General features: G+C 42.1%; 1 protein-coding gene across 1 annotated transcript; it reads right to left on the bottom strand.

Moving 5' to 3' along the window:
* Nucleotides 1-3,810: 3,810 nt before the first annotated feature.
* On the bottom strand, nucleotides 3,811-17,073 carry rbm41 (RNA binding motif protein 41). The gene is made up of 7 exons (XM_020456541.2): nucleotides 16,950-17,073; nucleotides 15,182-15,298; nucleotides 13,221-13,422; nucleotides 12,513-12,717; nucleotides 6,754-7,286; nucleotides 6,363-6,510; nucleotides 3,811-4,350 (listed from the first exon to the last, which is right to left on the bottom strand). Exons 1-7 carry the CDS (start codon nucleotides 16,955-16,957, stop codon nucleotides 4,136-4,138), a joined length of 1,428 nt encoding a protein of 475 aa, XP_020312130.1. The 5' UTR covers nucleotides 16,958-17,073; the 3' UTR covers nucleotides 3,811-4,135.
* Between the last annotated feature and the right edge of the window lie 393 nt (nucleotides 17,074-17,466).

The raw sequence follows: 17,466 nt of genomic DNA, 5'->3' as shown, positions 1-17,466 counted from the left end.
AAATCATATCAGAAAGCTTGAATTTCAAGCGTATTTTCTGCTTTGAGGACTTGGTGTAAAATGTAAATAAACCTTCCTTCCTCCCCGTCGGGGAATTGAAACCCGGTCTCCCATGTGACAGGAGGGGATACTCACCACTATACTGACGAGGAACAAGTTGCTACATTTGACCCGATTATAGTAAAAAACTATGGAGGTCCGTAAGGGCTCTTCGCTCGGCTGGCATACCATATTGTTACTTAAATGGTGGCTGTTATTCTGGCTGCACTTTTTGACATGACTGTAAATTAACTCTCTTTGGATCGCTAGCAAGCAAAGGATAAGAACGTTGCCAGCCAGAATAGCAATGGAACATTTAGAACAAACAAACTCATTGCATAAAACGATATATAAATATATATACATATATCCTCCAAACACCAACTTTGAGGGCATTATCACTTTTGTACAAATGGTTTACCAACATCTTCAAATAATGATTGACATATTTTCATTAAAAACATTATTTTGATTAATTTATTCATACTATTTCATCTTTCCACAAGATATAGTCCCAACACAAATCTAGGGTTTGCTACCCAAGCCGTCGTTCATCCTATCAGTTACTAGAGAGCAATTCAGAAGTTTGTTCTGTATGTACAGTTGAAGTCGGTTCACATGCACACTCCAACATCCAACACCATTTACAAACGCAGTATTTGTGTTTAATGAGTCTGCCAAATCAGCGGCAGTAAGGATGACAACACGTTATACTGATACAGTTGAAGATGGAAGTTTTCATATGCCTTAGACAAATACATTTTAACTCAGTTTTTCACAATTCCTGACATTTAATCCTAGTAAAAATGCAGTTTTGGGTTAGTTAAGATCACCACTTTATTTTAAGAATGTGAAATGACAGAATAACAGAAGAGAGAATGATTTATTTCAGATTTTATTTATTTCATCACATTCCCAGTGGGTCAGAAGTTTACATACTAATTGAGTGTATTTGGTAGCATTGCCTTTAAATGGTTTAACTTGGGTCAAACGTTTTGGGTAGCCTTCCACAAGCAATTCCTCCTGACAGAGCTGGTGTAACTGAGTCAGGTTTGTAGGCCTCCTTGCTCGCACACCCTTTTTCAGTTCTGCCCACAAATGTTCTATAGGATCGAGGTCAGGGCTTTGTGATGACCACTCCAATATTTTGTTTTCCTAAGCCATTAAATCTCATTTTTCAACCACTCCACAAATTTCTTGTTAATTAACAAACTATAGTTTTGGCAAGTCAGTTAGGACATCTACTTTGTGCACGACACAAGTCATTTTTCCAACAATCGTTTACAGACAGATTATTTCACTTAACTCACTGTATCACAATTCCAGTGGGTCAGAAGTTTACATACACTAAGTTGACGGTGCCTTTAAACAGCTTGGAAAATTCCAGAAAATTATGTCATGGCTTTAGAAGCTTCTGATAGGCTAATTGACATCATTTGAGTCAAATGTATTTCAAGGCCTACCTTCAAACTCAAGTGCCTCTTTGTTTGACATGGGAAAAACAAAATAAATCAGCCAAGACCCCAGAAAAATAAATTGTAGACCTCCACAAGACTGGTTCATTCTTAGGAGCAATTTCCAAACGCCTGAAGGTACCACGTTCATCTGTACAAACACTATGGGACCAAGCAGCCGTCATTCTGCTCAGGAGGGAGACGAGTTCTGTCTCCTGGAGATGAACGTACTTGGGTGCGAAAAGTGCAAATCAATCCCAGAACAGCAAAGGACCTTGTGCTCGTTTCGAGGCAAGCAACACTGAGGCATGCATGAGAGCATCAGCTGTTCCGGACGATTGTGTGATCACGCTCTCCGTAGCCGATGTGAGTAAGACCTTTAAACAGGTCAACATACACAAGGCTGCGGGGCCAGACGGATTACCAGAACGTGTGCTCTGGGCATGTGCTGACTAATTGGCAGGTGTCTTCACTGACATTTTCAACATGTCCCTGATTGAGTCTGTAATACCAATTTGTTTCAAGCAGACCACCATAGTCCCTGTGCCCAAGAACACAAAGGCAATCTGCCAAAATGACTACAGACCCGTAGCACTCACGTCTGAAGCCATGAAGTGCTTTGAAAGGTTGGTAATCGCTCACATCAACACCATTATCCCAGAAACGCTAGACCCACTCCAATTTGCATACCACCCAAACAGATCCACAGATGATGCAATCTCTATTGCACTCCACACTGCCCTTTCTGACCTGGACAAAAAGAACACGTGAAAATGCTATTCATTGACTAGAGCTCAGCGTTCAAAGATCATCACTAAGCTATGGATCCTGGACATCCTGACGGGTCTCCCCCAGGTGGTGAGGGTAGGAAGCAACACATCTGCCACACTGATCCTCAACACTGGAGCTCCACAGGGGTGCGTGCTCAGTCCCCTCCCTGGCCGTACGGCCCAGCACATCACTGGGGCTAAGCTGCCTGCCATCCAGGACCTCTACACCAGGCGGTGTCAGAGGAAGGCCTTAAAAATGGTCATAGACTGTTCTCTCTACTACCCCATGGCAAGCGGACCGGAGTACCAAGTCTAGGACAAAACGGCTCCTCAACAGTTTTTACCCCTAAGCCATAAGACTCCTGAACAGGTAATCAAATGGCTGCCCGGACTATTTGCATTGTGTGTGTCCCCCCCCCACAATTTTTACGCTGTTGCTACTCTGTTTATCATATATTCGTATTCACTTTAACTATACATTCATGTACATACTACCTCAGTTGGGCCGACCAACCAGTGCTCCAGCATTTGGCTAACCAGGCTATCTGCATTGTGTCCCGCCACCCACCAGCACCTCTTTTACGCTACTGCTACTCTCTGTTCATCATATAAGCATAGTCACTTTAACCATATCTACATGTACATAATACTGCAATCAGCCTAACAGGTGTCTGTCTGTATAAAGCCTCGTTACTTTTATAGCCTCGCTACTGTATATAGCCTGTCTTTTTACTGTTGTTTTATTTATTTACTTACCTATTGTTCACCTAACACTTTTTTCACTATTGGTTAGAGCCTGTGAGTAAGCATTTCACTGTAAGGTTGTATTCGGCGCACGTGACAAATGAACTTTGAATTGTGAAGATGCTGGAGGAAATGGGTACAAAAGTATCTACATCCACAGTAAAAACGAGTCCTATATCAACATAACCTGAAAGGCCGCTCAGCAAGGAAGAAACCACTGCTCCAAAACCGCCGTAAAAAAAGCCAGACTACGGTTTGCAACTGCACATGGGGACAAAGATCGTACTTTCTGGAGAAATATCTGATGAAACAAAAAAAAATTAACTGTTTGGCCATAATGAACATCGTTATGTTTGGAGGAAAAAGGGGAGGCTTACAAGCCAAAGAACACCATCCCAACCGTGAAGCATGGGGGTGGCAGCATCATGTTGCTTTGCTGCAGGAGGGACTGGTGAACTTCACAAAATAGATGGCATCATGAGGGAGGACAATTATGTGGATATATTGAAGCAACATCTCAAGACATCAGTCAAGAAGTTAAAGCTTGGTCACAAATGGGTCTTCCAAATGGACAATGACCCCAAGCATACTTCCAAAGTTGTGGTACAATGGCTTAAGGACAACAAAGTCAATATTGGAGTGGCCATCACAAAGCCCTAACCTCAAACCTTTAGAAAATGTGTGAGCAATGAGGCCTACAAACCACAAATACTGCGTTTGTAAATGGTGTTGGAGCCCTGCCTGCCTATAAAAAAAAGTTTTCTTTGGTTTGCTTACTTATAGTCAAGTAGTATTTTACTTGGTGACTTTCACTTGTCATTTTTTATTAACGTACATTCAACTTTTACTCAACTATGACCATTTTTCACCACTGGACCCCCGGAGGAATCCCCCCATTAGAATGAAATGCAACAGAGAACAGATTTTTAATACTTCACATTCCAAACACAGCCTATGATCATACAACAAAAAAACACTTAACATCCAGGACAAAAATACAAATTAATCCACGTTTATCGACCTTCACACAACAAATGGTACAAGGAGCAGAAATGTCAAACCTCAGTCATTGAAGAGTCACTCTCCTCCTTTGACCACATATGTATGTGGTCGGTCTGTTTCTCTCTCTTATTTGTGTGTTGAAGTCCTGTCGTAGTATTTAGTGTCTGTAGTACTGGGGTTAGATAGAGATGGTACACTACATTCTCTCGTTTTCTCCTCTTCCCGTTCCGTTTTTGGTTTCTTCTCATCCCTCCGCTCTAGGCCAAACTCGATCACCAAAGGTTTCCCTAGCAACCGGTACCCGTTCACCATCTCCAAGGCTCTCTGGGACGTTTCGGTGTCTAGAAAATGGTATAACACGACAATATTAGTGATGGGGGGCAAAATAAGAAATATCAATACAGTTACATATTAGGATGTTATTTTTGGACGATATATACAGTACCAGTCAAAAGATTGGATTTTGATTTGTTTAACAATTTTTGGTTACTAAATTATTCCATAATGCTATTTCATAGTTTGACGTCTTCACTATTATTCTACAATGTAAAAATAAAGAACCCCTGGAATGAGTAGGTGTGTCCAAACTTTTGACTGGTAGAGTATATACTGTATATGTTACGGCTTTCTTCCGTCGAAGGAGAGTCGGACCAAAATGCAGCGTGGTGGTTACTCATGGTCTTTAATGGAAGATGAACGATACATGAAATAACTTAAATCTACAAAACAACAAACGGAACGTGAAAACCTATACAGCCTATCTTGTGACAACAAACAGAGACAGGAACAATCACCCACAAACACACAGTGAAACCCGGGCTACCTAAATATGGTTCCCAATCAGAGACAACGATAATCACCTGACTCTGATTGAGAACCGCCTCAGGCAGCCATAGACTTTCCTAGACAACCCTACTCAGCCACAATCCCAATACCTACTAAAACCCCAATACAAAAACACACCACAAAATAAACCCATGTCACACCCTGGCCTGACCAAATAAAGAAAGAAAACACAAAATACTAAAACCAAGGCATGACAGTATATGGTGAATTCTGAAAACTTTCCGACCCCTTCCCTTTCTCCACATTTTATTACGTTTCAGCCCTATTCTAGAATTGATAAAATCTTTTTTTCCTCAATCTACACACAGGACATAAGGACAAAGCAAAAACAGGTTTTTAGACATTACATTATTATTCCAACCTTTTACTCAGTACTTTGTTGAAGCACCTTTGGCAGCAATTACAGCCTCGAGTCTTCTTGGGTATGACGCTACAAGCTTGGCACACCTGTATTTGGGGAGTTTCTCCCATTCTTCTCTGTCAGGTTGGATAGGTAGCATCGCTGCGCAGCTATTTTCAGGTCTCTCCAGAGATGTTCGTTTGGGTTCAAGTCCAGGCTCTGACTGGGCCACTCAGAGACTCTACCATAAAGGCCTGATTGGTGGAGTGCTGCAGAGTCTCCATAGAGGAACTCCAGAGCTCTGTCAGACTGACCATTGGGTTCTTGGTCACCTCCCTGACCAAGGCCCTTCTCCCCCGATTGCTCAGTTTAGACAGGTGGCCAGCTCTAGGAAGAGTCTTGGTGGTTCCAAACTTCTCCCATTGAAGAATGATGGAGGCCACTTGGTTATCGGGGACCTTCAATGCTGCATACATGTTTTGGTACCCTTCCCCAGATCTGTGGCTCGACAATCCTGTCTCGGAACTCTACGGACAATTTCTTTGACCTCATGGCTTGGTTTTTGCTCTGACATGCACTGTCAACTGTGGCACCTTATATAGACAGATGTGTGCCTTTCCAAATCATGTCCAATCTATTGAATTTACCACAGGTGGACTCCAATCAAGTTTTAGAAACATCAAGGATGATCAACGGAAAAAGGATGCACCTGATCTCAATTTTAAGTCTCATAGCAAAGGGTCTGAATACTTATGTAAAAAAAGTATTTCTGTTTTTAAAAACCTGTATTCGCTTTGTCATTATGGGGCATTGTGTGTACATTAATGAGAAACAAAAAGATTGAATCAATTTTTTAATAAGGCTATAATGTAATACAATGTGGGAAAAAGTCAAGGGGTCTGAATACTTTTCGAATCACCGTACTATATTATCCACAATTATTACAGCACGTGTTATTGTGCAATGTATATACATAACAAGCACATTTGAATTGGTGTGTTGCTTAGAGATAGAGCGAGGGAGTGCATGTGTGTATGAGTTAGTCAGTCACCTTAAATATAGAGGAGTGTATGCATGCGTGTAATCTGAGCCTACAGGGAGAACTTGTGTGTGTGTGTGAGAGTAAACTCAGTCACAAGTTTGTGTGTGTGCACACGTCAGTGTTACCTGATAGTGTGATGAAGGCGTGTCCCTTCAGTCTGCCAGTGAGTAGGCGGTAGACAACAGGCTGGGTGATGTCACAATCAAACCTGGAGAATAGCGCCACCAGCTGGGCCACAGAGGCACGGGCACTCAGGTTCTTCACACACAGCACCTACGGACAACCACAGGGACCAGACAACAACAAGGTGGTGTGGCAGATCTCAAAGCCATGAGACTGAACTCAGACAGTTTTTTCATTTCTCATTCTTAGTCTGTAATATGAGTAGCTTATATATCAGACACGTAACCGAGTCTGGTTAATGTCATTAGAACAAGTGAGTGATACTCTTATCTCTCAGGGAAACACGGTTACTAAAACACAATTAGTTTGATGTTACGTTGAGGAAGGTTCTACCTTTGATGGTTTCCCTGGCTGGTAGTTGTGGAACCGTGGTATGCTCCGGATCCCTTCCTCTGTTTCCCGGTTCTGCTGAATCTCTTCCTCTGGAACCTCCTCTACCTCGCCCCGCACCATCACCGGACCCCCAGGCCCCGCCTTTGCCACACTACACAGACTCCCAATTGGCTGGCTCACATTTATCTTCTTTGGAGCTGACAATTGCTTGTGTACAGATCTGTCCTGATCTTGTGATTGGCCAGAAGTGTCCATTGTAGTTGATTGGTCAGAGTCCTTGATCCCACTTCTCAATGGATCAGATCTACTGTCAAGCTGGACTTGTGATTGGTCAGTGCTTTTCCATGAGCTCTGTGATTTCTCAAAGTCAGTTTGTGGTTCAGGCTGAGGTAGAGATGAGTGTCCTGTGGTTTTCAGCTCAGAGTCCTCTGATACAGACGTGTGTTTTCGCCTATCACTTAGGACATCTCTGTATAGGGAGTCCAGAGGGTTTGAGGAAGATGCCCCCTGCTGGTCAGCTTGGGTATCTTCCTCTAAGGGAAAGACCAAAATCGTGAGCACATAAGTGTTAGTAGTCCATGACAGCTTGTAGCCTACTTTAAAAAAAACATATGGCCATTTAGCAGACACTCTTATCATAGCAAAGAAAAAAAATTCACTAACAGGGAGCATTTTTCTAGATTTTTCTCCAAAGCTCAGTTGTCCTGAGTCAGTAGCGGCTCTCTATCCACCGGATGTGTAGCAAACTCACTAAAAGTGGCAGTAAGAAAGCCTCTCTTGAAAAAGCCAAACCTTGACCCAGAAAATATTTTTTAAACTATCAGCCTATATCGAATCTTCCCTTCCTCTCAAAATGTTTAGAAAAAGCTGTTGCGCAGCAACTCACTGCCTTCCTGAAGACAAACAATGTATATGAAATGCTTCAGTCTGGTCATAGACTGAGACTGCACTTGTGAAGGTGGTCAGACCAAGGCTCTGCATCTGTCCTCGTACACCTAGACCTTAGTGCTGCTTTTGATACCATCGATCCCCACATTCTTTTGGAGAGATTGGAAACACACGGAAATATATCAGTTTGTCTTTGTGAATGGTTTATCCTCTGACAAATCAACTGTAAATGTCGGTGTTACTCAAGGTTTTGTTTTAGGACCACTATTGTTTTCACTATATATTTTACCTCTTGGTGATGTAATTCGGGAAAATAATGTTAACTTTCACTGCTATGCGGACAATATACAGCTGTACATTTCGATGAAACATGGTAAAGCCGCCAAAATTGCCCTCCCTGGAAGCCTGTGTTTCTGACATAAGGAAATGGATGGCAGATTTTTTAAAACTCAGACAAAACAGAGATGCTAGTTCTAGGTCCCAAGAAACAAAGATCTTCTGTTGAATCTGACAATTAATCTTGATGGTTGTACAGTCGTCTCGAATAAAACTGAAGGATCTCGGCGTGACTCCGGACCCTGATCTCTTTTTTGACGAACATATCAAGACTGTTTCAAGGACAGCTTTTTTCCATCTACGTAACATTACAGAAATTGAAATCTTTCTGTCCAAAAATTATAAAGAAAAATGTAACCATGCTTTTGTCAGTTCTAGATTAGACTACTGCAATGCTCTACTTTCCGGCTACCCGGATAAAGCACTAAATAAACTTCAGTTCGTGCTAAATACGGCTGCTAGAATCTTGACTAGAACAAAAATTTTTTATCATATTACTCCAGTGCTAGCCTCTCTACACTGGCTTCCTGTTAAAGCTAGGGCTGATTTCAAGGTTTTCCTGTTAACCTATCAAGCATTACATGGGCTTGCTCCCACCTATCTTTCTGATTTGGTCCTGCCGTCAATACCTACACGTACGCTACGGTCACAAGACCCAGGCCTCCTTATTGTCCCTAGAATTTCTAAGCAAACAGCTGGAGGCAGGGCTTTCTCCTATAGAGCTACATTTTTATGGAATGGCCTGCCTACCCATGTGAGCAACGCAGACTCGGTCTCAATCTTTAAGTCTTTATTGAAGACTCATCTCTTCAGTAGGGCCTATGATTGAGTGTAGTCTGGCACAGGGGTGTGAAGGTGAACGGAAAGGACCTGGAGCGACAAACTGCCCTTGCTGTCTCTGCCTGGCCGGTTCCCCTCTCTCCACTGGGATTCTCTGCCTCTAACCCTATTACAGGGACTGAGTTACTGGCACTCTTCCATGCCATCCCTAGGAGGGGCGCATCGCATAAGTTGGTTGAGTCACTGACGTGATCTTCCTGTCCGGGTTTGGCGCCCCCCTAGTGTTCATGCCGTGGGGAGATCTTTGTGGGCTATACTTGGCCTTGTCTCAGGGTAGTAAGTTGGTGGTTTGAAATTATCCCTCTAGGTGTGTTGGGGCTGTGCTTTGGCAAAGTGGGTGTGGTTATATCCTGCCTGGTTGGCCCCGTCCGGGGGCATCATCAGATGGGGCCACAGTGTCTCCTGACCCCTCCTGTCCCAGCCTCCAGTATTTATGCTGCAATACTTTGTGTCGGGGGGCTAGGGTCAGTCTGTTATCTGGAGTACTTCTCCTTTCTCATCCTGTGTCCTGTATGAATTTAAGTATGCTCTCTCTAACTCTCTGAGGACCTGCTCAGGACTACCTGTCCTGATGACTCCTGGCTGTCCCCAGTCCACCGGTTGTCTCCAGTCTACCTGCTGCTGCTCCAGTTTCAACTGTTCTGCCTGCGGCTATGGAACCCTGACCTGTTCACCAGACATGCTACCTGTCCCGGAACTGCTGTTTTCAACTCGCTCTCTACAGCACCTGCTGTCTCTAACTCTGAATGATCAGCTATGAAAAGCCAACTGACATTTACTCCTGAGGTGCAGACCTGTTGCACTTTCTACAACCACTGTGATTATTATTTGACCATGCTGGTCATTTATGAACATCTTGGCCATGTTCTGTTATAATCTCTACCCGGCACAGCCAGAAGAGGACTGGCCGCCCCTCATAACCTGGATCCTCTCTAGGTTTCTTTCTAGGTTCTGGCCTTTCTAGGGAGTTTTTCCTAGCCACCGTGCTTCTACACCTGCATTGCTTGTTGTTTGGGGTTTTAGGCTGGGTTTCTGTACAGCACTTTGTGACATCGGCTGAACTAAAAAGGGATTTATAAATACATTTGATTGAATGGATGTAAACAAATGTGTACACAATTTGAGAGAAATAAGCTTCTTTTTTTTTGCATATGGAACATTTCTGGGATCTTTTATTTCAGCTCATGAAACATGGGACCAATACTTTACATGTTGCATTTATATTTTAGTTTAGTATATATAGATGTATGCTATATAATTTATGTGGCTATTACATTGTACTTGTACACTGTTCATTGCGTCGTTGTAGCCCTGTACCGAAGATGGCGGCACTATGCTTTGTAGTACATGGCACTCCTTTGATCTCTAATTAGTGGAGTCACGTTGTATGGCGCTGTATTGTCTTGTATAGCATTAAGCCATGTTATTATTAAATGCATATTGTTTATGGTGAATTACAGACTGTATTATGTATATAGGTCATTCACTATTGTATATTTATTTCTCTCTTTACTTCCAGACCCCACACACACTCTCTCTCGGCTATTACAAGCTGTCAATCAAAGCCTTAAAGTACCCTAGCCCATGTACTACATAGTACAGGCACAGCACAACGTATGAACCTGTCAATCAAAGCCCTAGTCCATGTACTACATAGTACAGGCACAGCACAACGTATGAACCTGTCAATCAAAGCCCTAGTGCCCTAGCCCATGTACTACATAGTACAGGCACAGCACAACGTATGAACCTGTCAATCAAAGCCCTAGTGCCCTAGCCCATGTACTACATAGTACAGGCACAGCACAACGTATGAACCTGTCAATCAAAGCCTTAGTACCCTAGCCCATGTACTACATAGTACAGGCACAGCACAACGTATGAACCTGTCAATCAAAACCTTAGTACCCTAGCCCATGTACTACATAGTACAGGCACAGCACAACGTATGAACCTGTCAATCAAAGCCCTAGTGCCCTAGCCCATGTACTACATAGTACAGGCACAGCACAACGTATGAACCTGTCAATCAAAGCCTTAGTACCCTAGCCCATGTACTACATAGTACAGGCACAGCACAACGTATGAACCTGTCAATCAAAACCTTAGTACCCTAGCCCATGTACTACATAGTACAGGCACAGCACAACGTATGAACCTGTCAATCAAAGTCCCAGTGCCCTAGCCCATGTACTACATAGTACAGGCACAGCACAACGTATGAATCTTCAGCGTTATTAAACCACCTCGACCGTAATCCTCTCTTGTCATCTGTGACCTTATCAGCACACAGGAGCGAACACAAAGTAAAACAAAACTTAAAGAATATTCTGTCCACCAAGTCCTTATTTACACTAACAGGAGCTCAAACAGGTACATATAAGCAGTTGGCCCCTCCCAGGACGATATAATTACCCAAATGGCAATTACAACCAACTGGTTCAACAATGTAAAAGGCAATTTCCACATCCATTGTTACATTAATCTTAAATCAGATTTAAGGATTATTAGCCTAATGAAATTTCCTCACCATTCATCCATGGAACAATCATGTCCTCTTATTCAACGTACCTTCTCCAAAGCCCACGTAGCCTATTTCTATGCACAATCTTTTACGCAAAACCAGAATGATACAGACACACGGAACTCTGACATAACCCAGGAAATATGAACAAACCATACAGTGAATTAAATAAACAGAACTTCTACCTCATGAGCCTTGCGAACGTTCATGTGCATAATAAACACAGCGCCCACTCAGAGGGTAAGAAATGGTAAATGAAAATGTATTGTATCAAACATGAAACAACAAACGATATGGAGATGGAATGACAAAACGGTAACAATTATTGTGGGATTAGATGGAATACAGATTTTCCACATATGCATTTAAAACGTGTGAAAGTATCAGTAAACATTTCAACTAGAGAACAAAGCTCTCTCCAATGGCGGGAGTTGGGAGAGCGCAAGTGGAGATGGTGCGTCTTCGCCACTGTAGGCTAATAATTCATTTGAACAACTAATTACAAATGCAAGTTTCAAAAGTTAATAATCAATTTCAAGAAATGTTGACATACCAAAAGACCAGTAGGCCTAAAAACTAAGCTGTCATTTTTGGAAGGGAACAAACTAAACAAGTAATATTCTTGATCACCTCCATTTTTTTGGGAGCTGCATATTTATTTATTATGGCTATCCTCTATCCCTACAATTTGACGTTCGCGCTGCACTAGATCCTATATATGTACAGAAAATCAGCAGTCTGTTCACCTGTGTTGATTGACAGTTTGCAGGTCCAATCAAAGGGCCGAGTGCACATTTCTTTGCAAGGGAGATGCTGCGGCTACGGTCTCTGGTTATGTGGAGAGTAACCCACAGTAGACGAGACGGTCCGGACCCTTTCAGTCAATCAGAGCCTCACAAGCTGAAAGGCCAACCCAGTCAATCAGAGCCTCACAAGCTGAAAGGCCAACCCACATCCTTCCTAAGAAGGCCTGGTTCCCGATAGAGATAAATGGCAAACAAAGGCACTCACACGTAAATACGTTCATGCTTTCTTATTCCAAACGGGCGGTGGTTCGTGTGCAAAGTATATGATAAATGTGAGAATAGTTCTAAATTCATTAGTTATGTTAAACAACACTGTATTCAAAGTGTCCGGTTCAACATTTTTGGTGTTAGTTGAATCATCCCACCTTGATGATAGAGTGCAGTGAGGAAGCCCAGGCGGTCATTGCCCTGGAACAGGGCCTTCTCTATCTCCATCTCTCTGCGGGACAGGGGTAGGCTGGCAGAGAAGCGCTGTGGGCGGGAAATGAGCTCTAACCTGGCATCCATCTTGTCCTGGATCACCAGAAGACGCTGCTGCCGCACCCCGGGGGCCACACACACCCCATGACCCTGTAGGGCAGAACACACAACATGTCTGCCTGTAGAAAACACACCATGGCCATAAACCACCACCATGGATGCCTGAGTTACCACAGAGACCGATGGTAGGTCAAACAATCAATATCTATATCAGGCAACACCACCAGGAGGTTTTGGCATCTGAAAAAACACTCACAGTTGGTCAATCAGTAAATATCACTTTTCAAACATTTTCTTTGGTTTACATACAGGCTCTGTATTCCTTCTTGGGAGGTGTAATTGAAAACCACAACCACACATAACATATTGTCATGATATCCAGCATTATCAGTGGGCAAAACTGGTTAGAATGACAGTATTACAATCTGGTTGTACTGACGTAATTTCAACCAGTTTTGCACACTGGAAAGGAACAATCACCTTCTCTTTGATATTATTACCTGCTTTTCCCAACAGGATGCAGGACGTGGGTGTCCAACAACTGTACCGTCCCTTGTTATATAATATCAATGATATATATAAATAACATTCACCTTCTCAGTGTTCTCTGGCTGGTTTCTGTTGAGCCACAGTTCTACCTCCAGGTCTGTGAGCCCCAGCTCCCTGAGACTGGCCAGCTCACTCTCCCCGTCCTGTAAAGCCTGGAACTGGGATAGACTCCTCACCCCGGCAGCCTGCTCCCCAAATGGCTTGTACAGCGCAGCAGGGGCAAAACACTTCCTCTTGGCAACACATCTGAGACAACACATGAGAGATCTCTATGTCCGTGTGGCTCTCTGAATGAGAGGTCTGAGTCTGTCTCTAACTAGATAATAAGATTTCATTTCGGGAGCAGCAATTCTTAATCATTTAGTTCTCATGCCTTGATCATTTCAGGGTTAACATGCAATAATGTAGCCTAAATTAAGTGGAGGCCTATTATTTTGTTCAATCGTGTATAGGCAACTCCCATAAGCCCACAGAAGTTGTGAAATATAAACACAAGTCTCACATACTTTTGAAATTATAGATAGCCTGCCGATAGAAAATAATAGCTATCAGGATTAAGATACTCAATTTAACATCCGACGCTCCTTAACAAAGCGAAGGGAGGGTATAGAAAACAATATTAAACATGGATCAAAAAAGGGACCTTTTCAAATCATTGCAGAGGTTCATCCAGATCAGATTTTCATTTATTTATTTACTTTATCAGAAAGAACAGATACAACGGTTTTGAAAGCACATAGTCACTTTAGGCTGTTTCAAAATATCACTTCTTGTTATATGACAGCGGTTCCACACGTTCCCATAAGACACTGAAGTTGTGTGGCAAAAATATTATTTCGATTTTATTCTGTTATATTCTTTCTATAAAACATATGTTTGTTGACTGTGATTATGGCAGGGGAATGTAAGGTTATCTTGTCTGTTTAATGAACAAACTTGATTTTATTTCATAGGCTGCGCAGACAAGTAACAAACTCAATATGCTATTCTTGTGAAAATACATTGTATTAGTCTTATAATGTTTTCTAAGGGCCTGCCTCAACGAATGAATAACAGATCTTTGTGATGGTGTATATTCAATGGATTTTTTTAATAAGAAACACCTACCCACATCTTGCTCTACTCCTGTGCACTCATCACCGGTTCCGGCATGTGAGGTATAATAGGCTTATAATGGTAAAAAGGTGGTACAAATAGGCTGGTTTGAAAGGTAGTCATAGTAACATTACCTCATTGTCTTTTACAGGCGACATACCATAAATCCTATGTAAAAAGTGAACTGTCAGTCCTGACTTAGGGTGTAAAAAGAATATGTAAATAGTGTGGCTGTTGCAACTTGCTATTGTAATGCTGTATAAGAAAAGAAACAGTATGATGAGGTGAGTTTCCCCCTTACTATGTAAAGTGCTTTCAGCTTTCAGTTGGTCGAAAAACTTGATAAATCCAATCTAGGCTACGTCGCAGTGCCAGCTGTGCCACTAGAGATTCTGGGCTTGAGTCAAGGTTGTGTCGCAGCCGGCCGCGACCGGGAGCCTCATGGGGCGGCGCACAATTGGCCCAGCGTTGTCCGGGTTAGGGGAGAGTTTGGTTGGGAGGGATGTTCCTGTTCCATCGCGCACTAGTGACTCCTGTGGCGGTCCGGACGCAGGGTGTACGGGGTTTCGACACGATGGCCAGTGTACGTGTTTCCTCCGACACATTGGTGCGGCTGGCTTCCGGGTTAAGCGGGCGTTGTGTCAAGAAGCAGTGCAGCTTGGCTGGGTTGTGTTTCGGAGGACGCACGGCTCTCGACCTTCGCCTCTCCCGAGTCCGTACTGGAGTTGAAGCGATGGGACAGGACTGTAACTACCAATTGGATACCACAAAATTGAGGATATATATATCCAATCTATCATTATTATAATTTAGTAGAAGTGTAGGTTATTGTATCTGAACTGTGTGGTAAATGCTATTGTAATTCTGTGTGTGTGTGTGTGTGTGTGTGAGAGAGAGTAGGGAGGCTCACCTGTCTATGTTGACATCTGTGTCTAACTGCTGTAGGAGGAGACTGTGGAGCTGTCTCTGTCCCTCTGTCTCCTGTTCCTCCAAGACTGGGCCGTCCTCACACGCATGACGAGTCATACTGTAACACACACAGGGTCAAAAAGTATACACGTTGGTCTCATACCCATCTTACTCTACACATTTACATTAAAGCATACATACAGTACAACTGTCGTTAGCAACCGATTATTGGGCAAACCCGTTAAATAAAAAGCTTGTTTTTGGTTTAAACAGCAGATTTGACCTGATTAAGCACAATACCATTGGATATTAATGTTGAAAGTTTAATTTATATTCCTATAAATTAAGTTGAAAATTATGCGATCTCTGCATCCAGTTGACAAGACATTTTGATAAATAGCCCAATGTCAAAACAGTTAACATGCCAAAATCAATAACCAATATGCAGAAACAGTTTGTGACATTGAAAACCTTAAGATAAAATGTACCATCTACACATACAGTGCCTTCAGAAAGTATTCACACCCCTTGACTTTTTCCACATTTTGTTGTGTTACAGCCTGAATTTAAAATGGCTTAAATCGAGATTGTGTCACTGGCCTACACATAACACCCCATAATGTCAAAGTGGAGTTATGTTTTTAGAAATGTATTAAAAATTAAAAGCTGAAATGTCTTGAGTCAATAAGTATTCAACCCCTTTGTTATGGCAAGCCTAAATAAGTCCAGGAGTAGAAATGTGCTTAACAAGTAACATAATAAGTTGCATGTTTTACATGATTTTTGTACCTCACACACAATTATAAGGTCCCTCAGTTGAGCAGTGAATTTCAAACACAGATTCAACCACAAAGACCAGGGAGGTTTTCCAATGCCTAGCAAAAAAGGGTACCAATTGGTAGATTGGTAAACATAAAAAAGCAGACATTGAATATCCTCTGCAGCAGAGGAAACTCTGGGTCTTCCTTTCCTGTGGCGGTCCTCATGAGAGACAGTTTCATCATAGCACTTGATGGTTTTTGCGACTGCACTTGGAAGAAACTTTCAAAGTTCTTGACATTATCCAGATTGCACCAAAAACCCTGTTGTTTTGACAAGTGGCAACAAATCCCTCATATCGATTAGGAGGTCAATTATTTTGCAAGCGCTGTTGAAACTACCACAACTCAAAACCCACATGGAAACTGGAGGTTTTCTTTTACTTCACTAGTTAGAGAACAACCTGCAGAAGAGTGTCAGCAGATATTTGGAATGTTGCATTTTGAAAACGGGGGTCACCAACAGAACAAGAAACGCAACACTATTAAATTACACATTGTGATTATCACGCTGAAATCAATAACACGTCCAGTTAAAACGGACACAGCTCAAAGACCACCCGGAACATGAGAATAATATGTACATCACTGGTTAGATGACAAATTGTAAAAGACGCCTAGCTAGTTACATTTTGAAATGTTGCATTTTGATTCAAGTGTGTCGCCAACGCGGTAAGTGTAAAGCAACTGCTTTTTGGTGAATCACTTTCATCGATATAACGTTGAAATCAATAGAATCGGGGTAAGCGTTTAGGGTGTAAGCGCTATTTAAACTAAGACTTTTGAAAGACCACCCGGAATATGAGAATGCTCCTAAACAAAATGCAACCGTGCGCTCTAGACTAGATTCGGCGACAGACGGGTATAGTTATTGGCTACAAGATTCTATGCATGCATATCATACAGTAAACTGTTGAAATTAATATAACCGTAGCATATAATGTTGTTTACCGTCGCATATCTCCGTGTTTTTCTGAGGTTTAATGGCTGACTACAGCCTACTGGTGAGAACCACGGTAGGAGTCATAATACCCAGAAAACCTAGCGGTAAAACCCGGAAATGTTTCTTCCCCATTCTTTTTTCTGTCGGGGACGTTAGAACCACTTCATATAAGGTCTGTGTTTCGTATTGGCTGACCCTGGCTTGACGTTTTGATAACCGCGCAAATAACGATAGGAATAAACTGAAACATTTTTATGTAATTCATTTCATTATTCTTTTGGCCAAATTTCATATTCACAAATGTAAATTTACAAACAAAAAAACACATTTTCTTACCCTACAAAAATAAATTGAACTGTATTTTAGGATAATTAAATATTCTACTAACAAAAAAAACTGTTAGAATTATAAGTGAATGTATGTCCCTTAATGTCCTTGTGTAATGTGATATTGTACCCCCTAGCTCAATTGTCCATTGTATATAATCTATATATACTTGTGTTCCCTCATGTACTTTATGTATTG

The sequence above is a fragment of the Oncorhynchus kisutch genome, linkage group LG22, assembly GCF_002021735.2.
Source record: "Oncorhynchus kisutch isolate 150728-3 linkage group LG22, Okis_V2, whole genome shotgun sequence".
NCBI lineage: Eukaryota > Metazoa > Chordata > Actinopteri > Salmoniformes > Salmonidae > Oncorhynchus > Oncorhynchus kisutch.
This window is presented reverse-complemented; position numbering and strand designations above follow the sequence as displayed.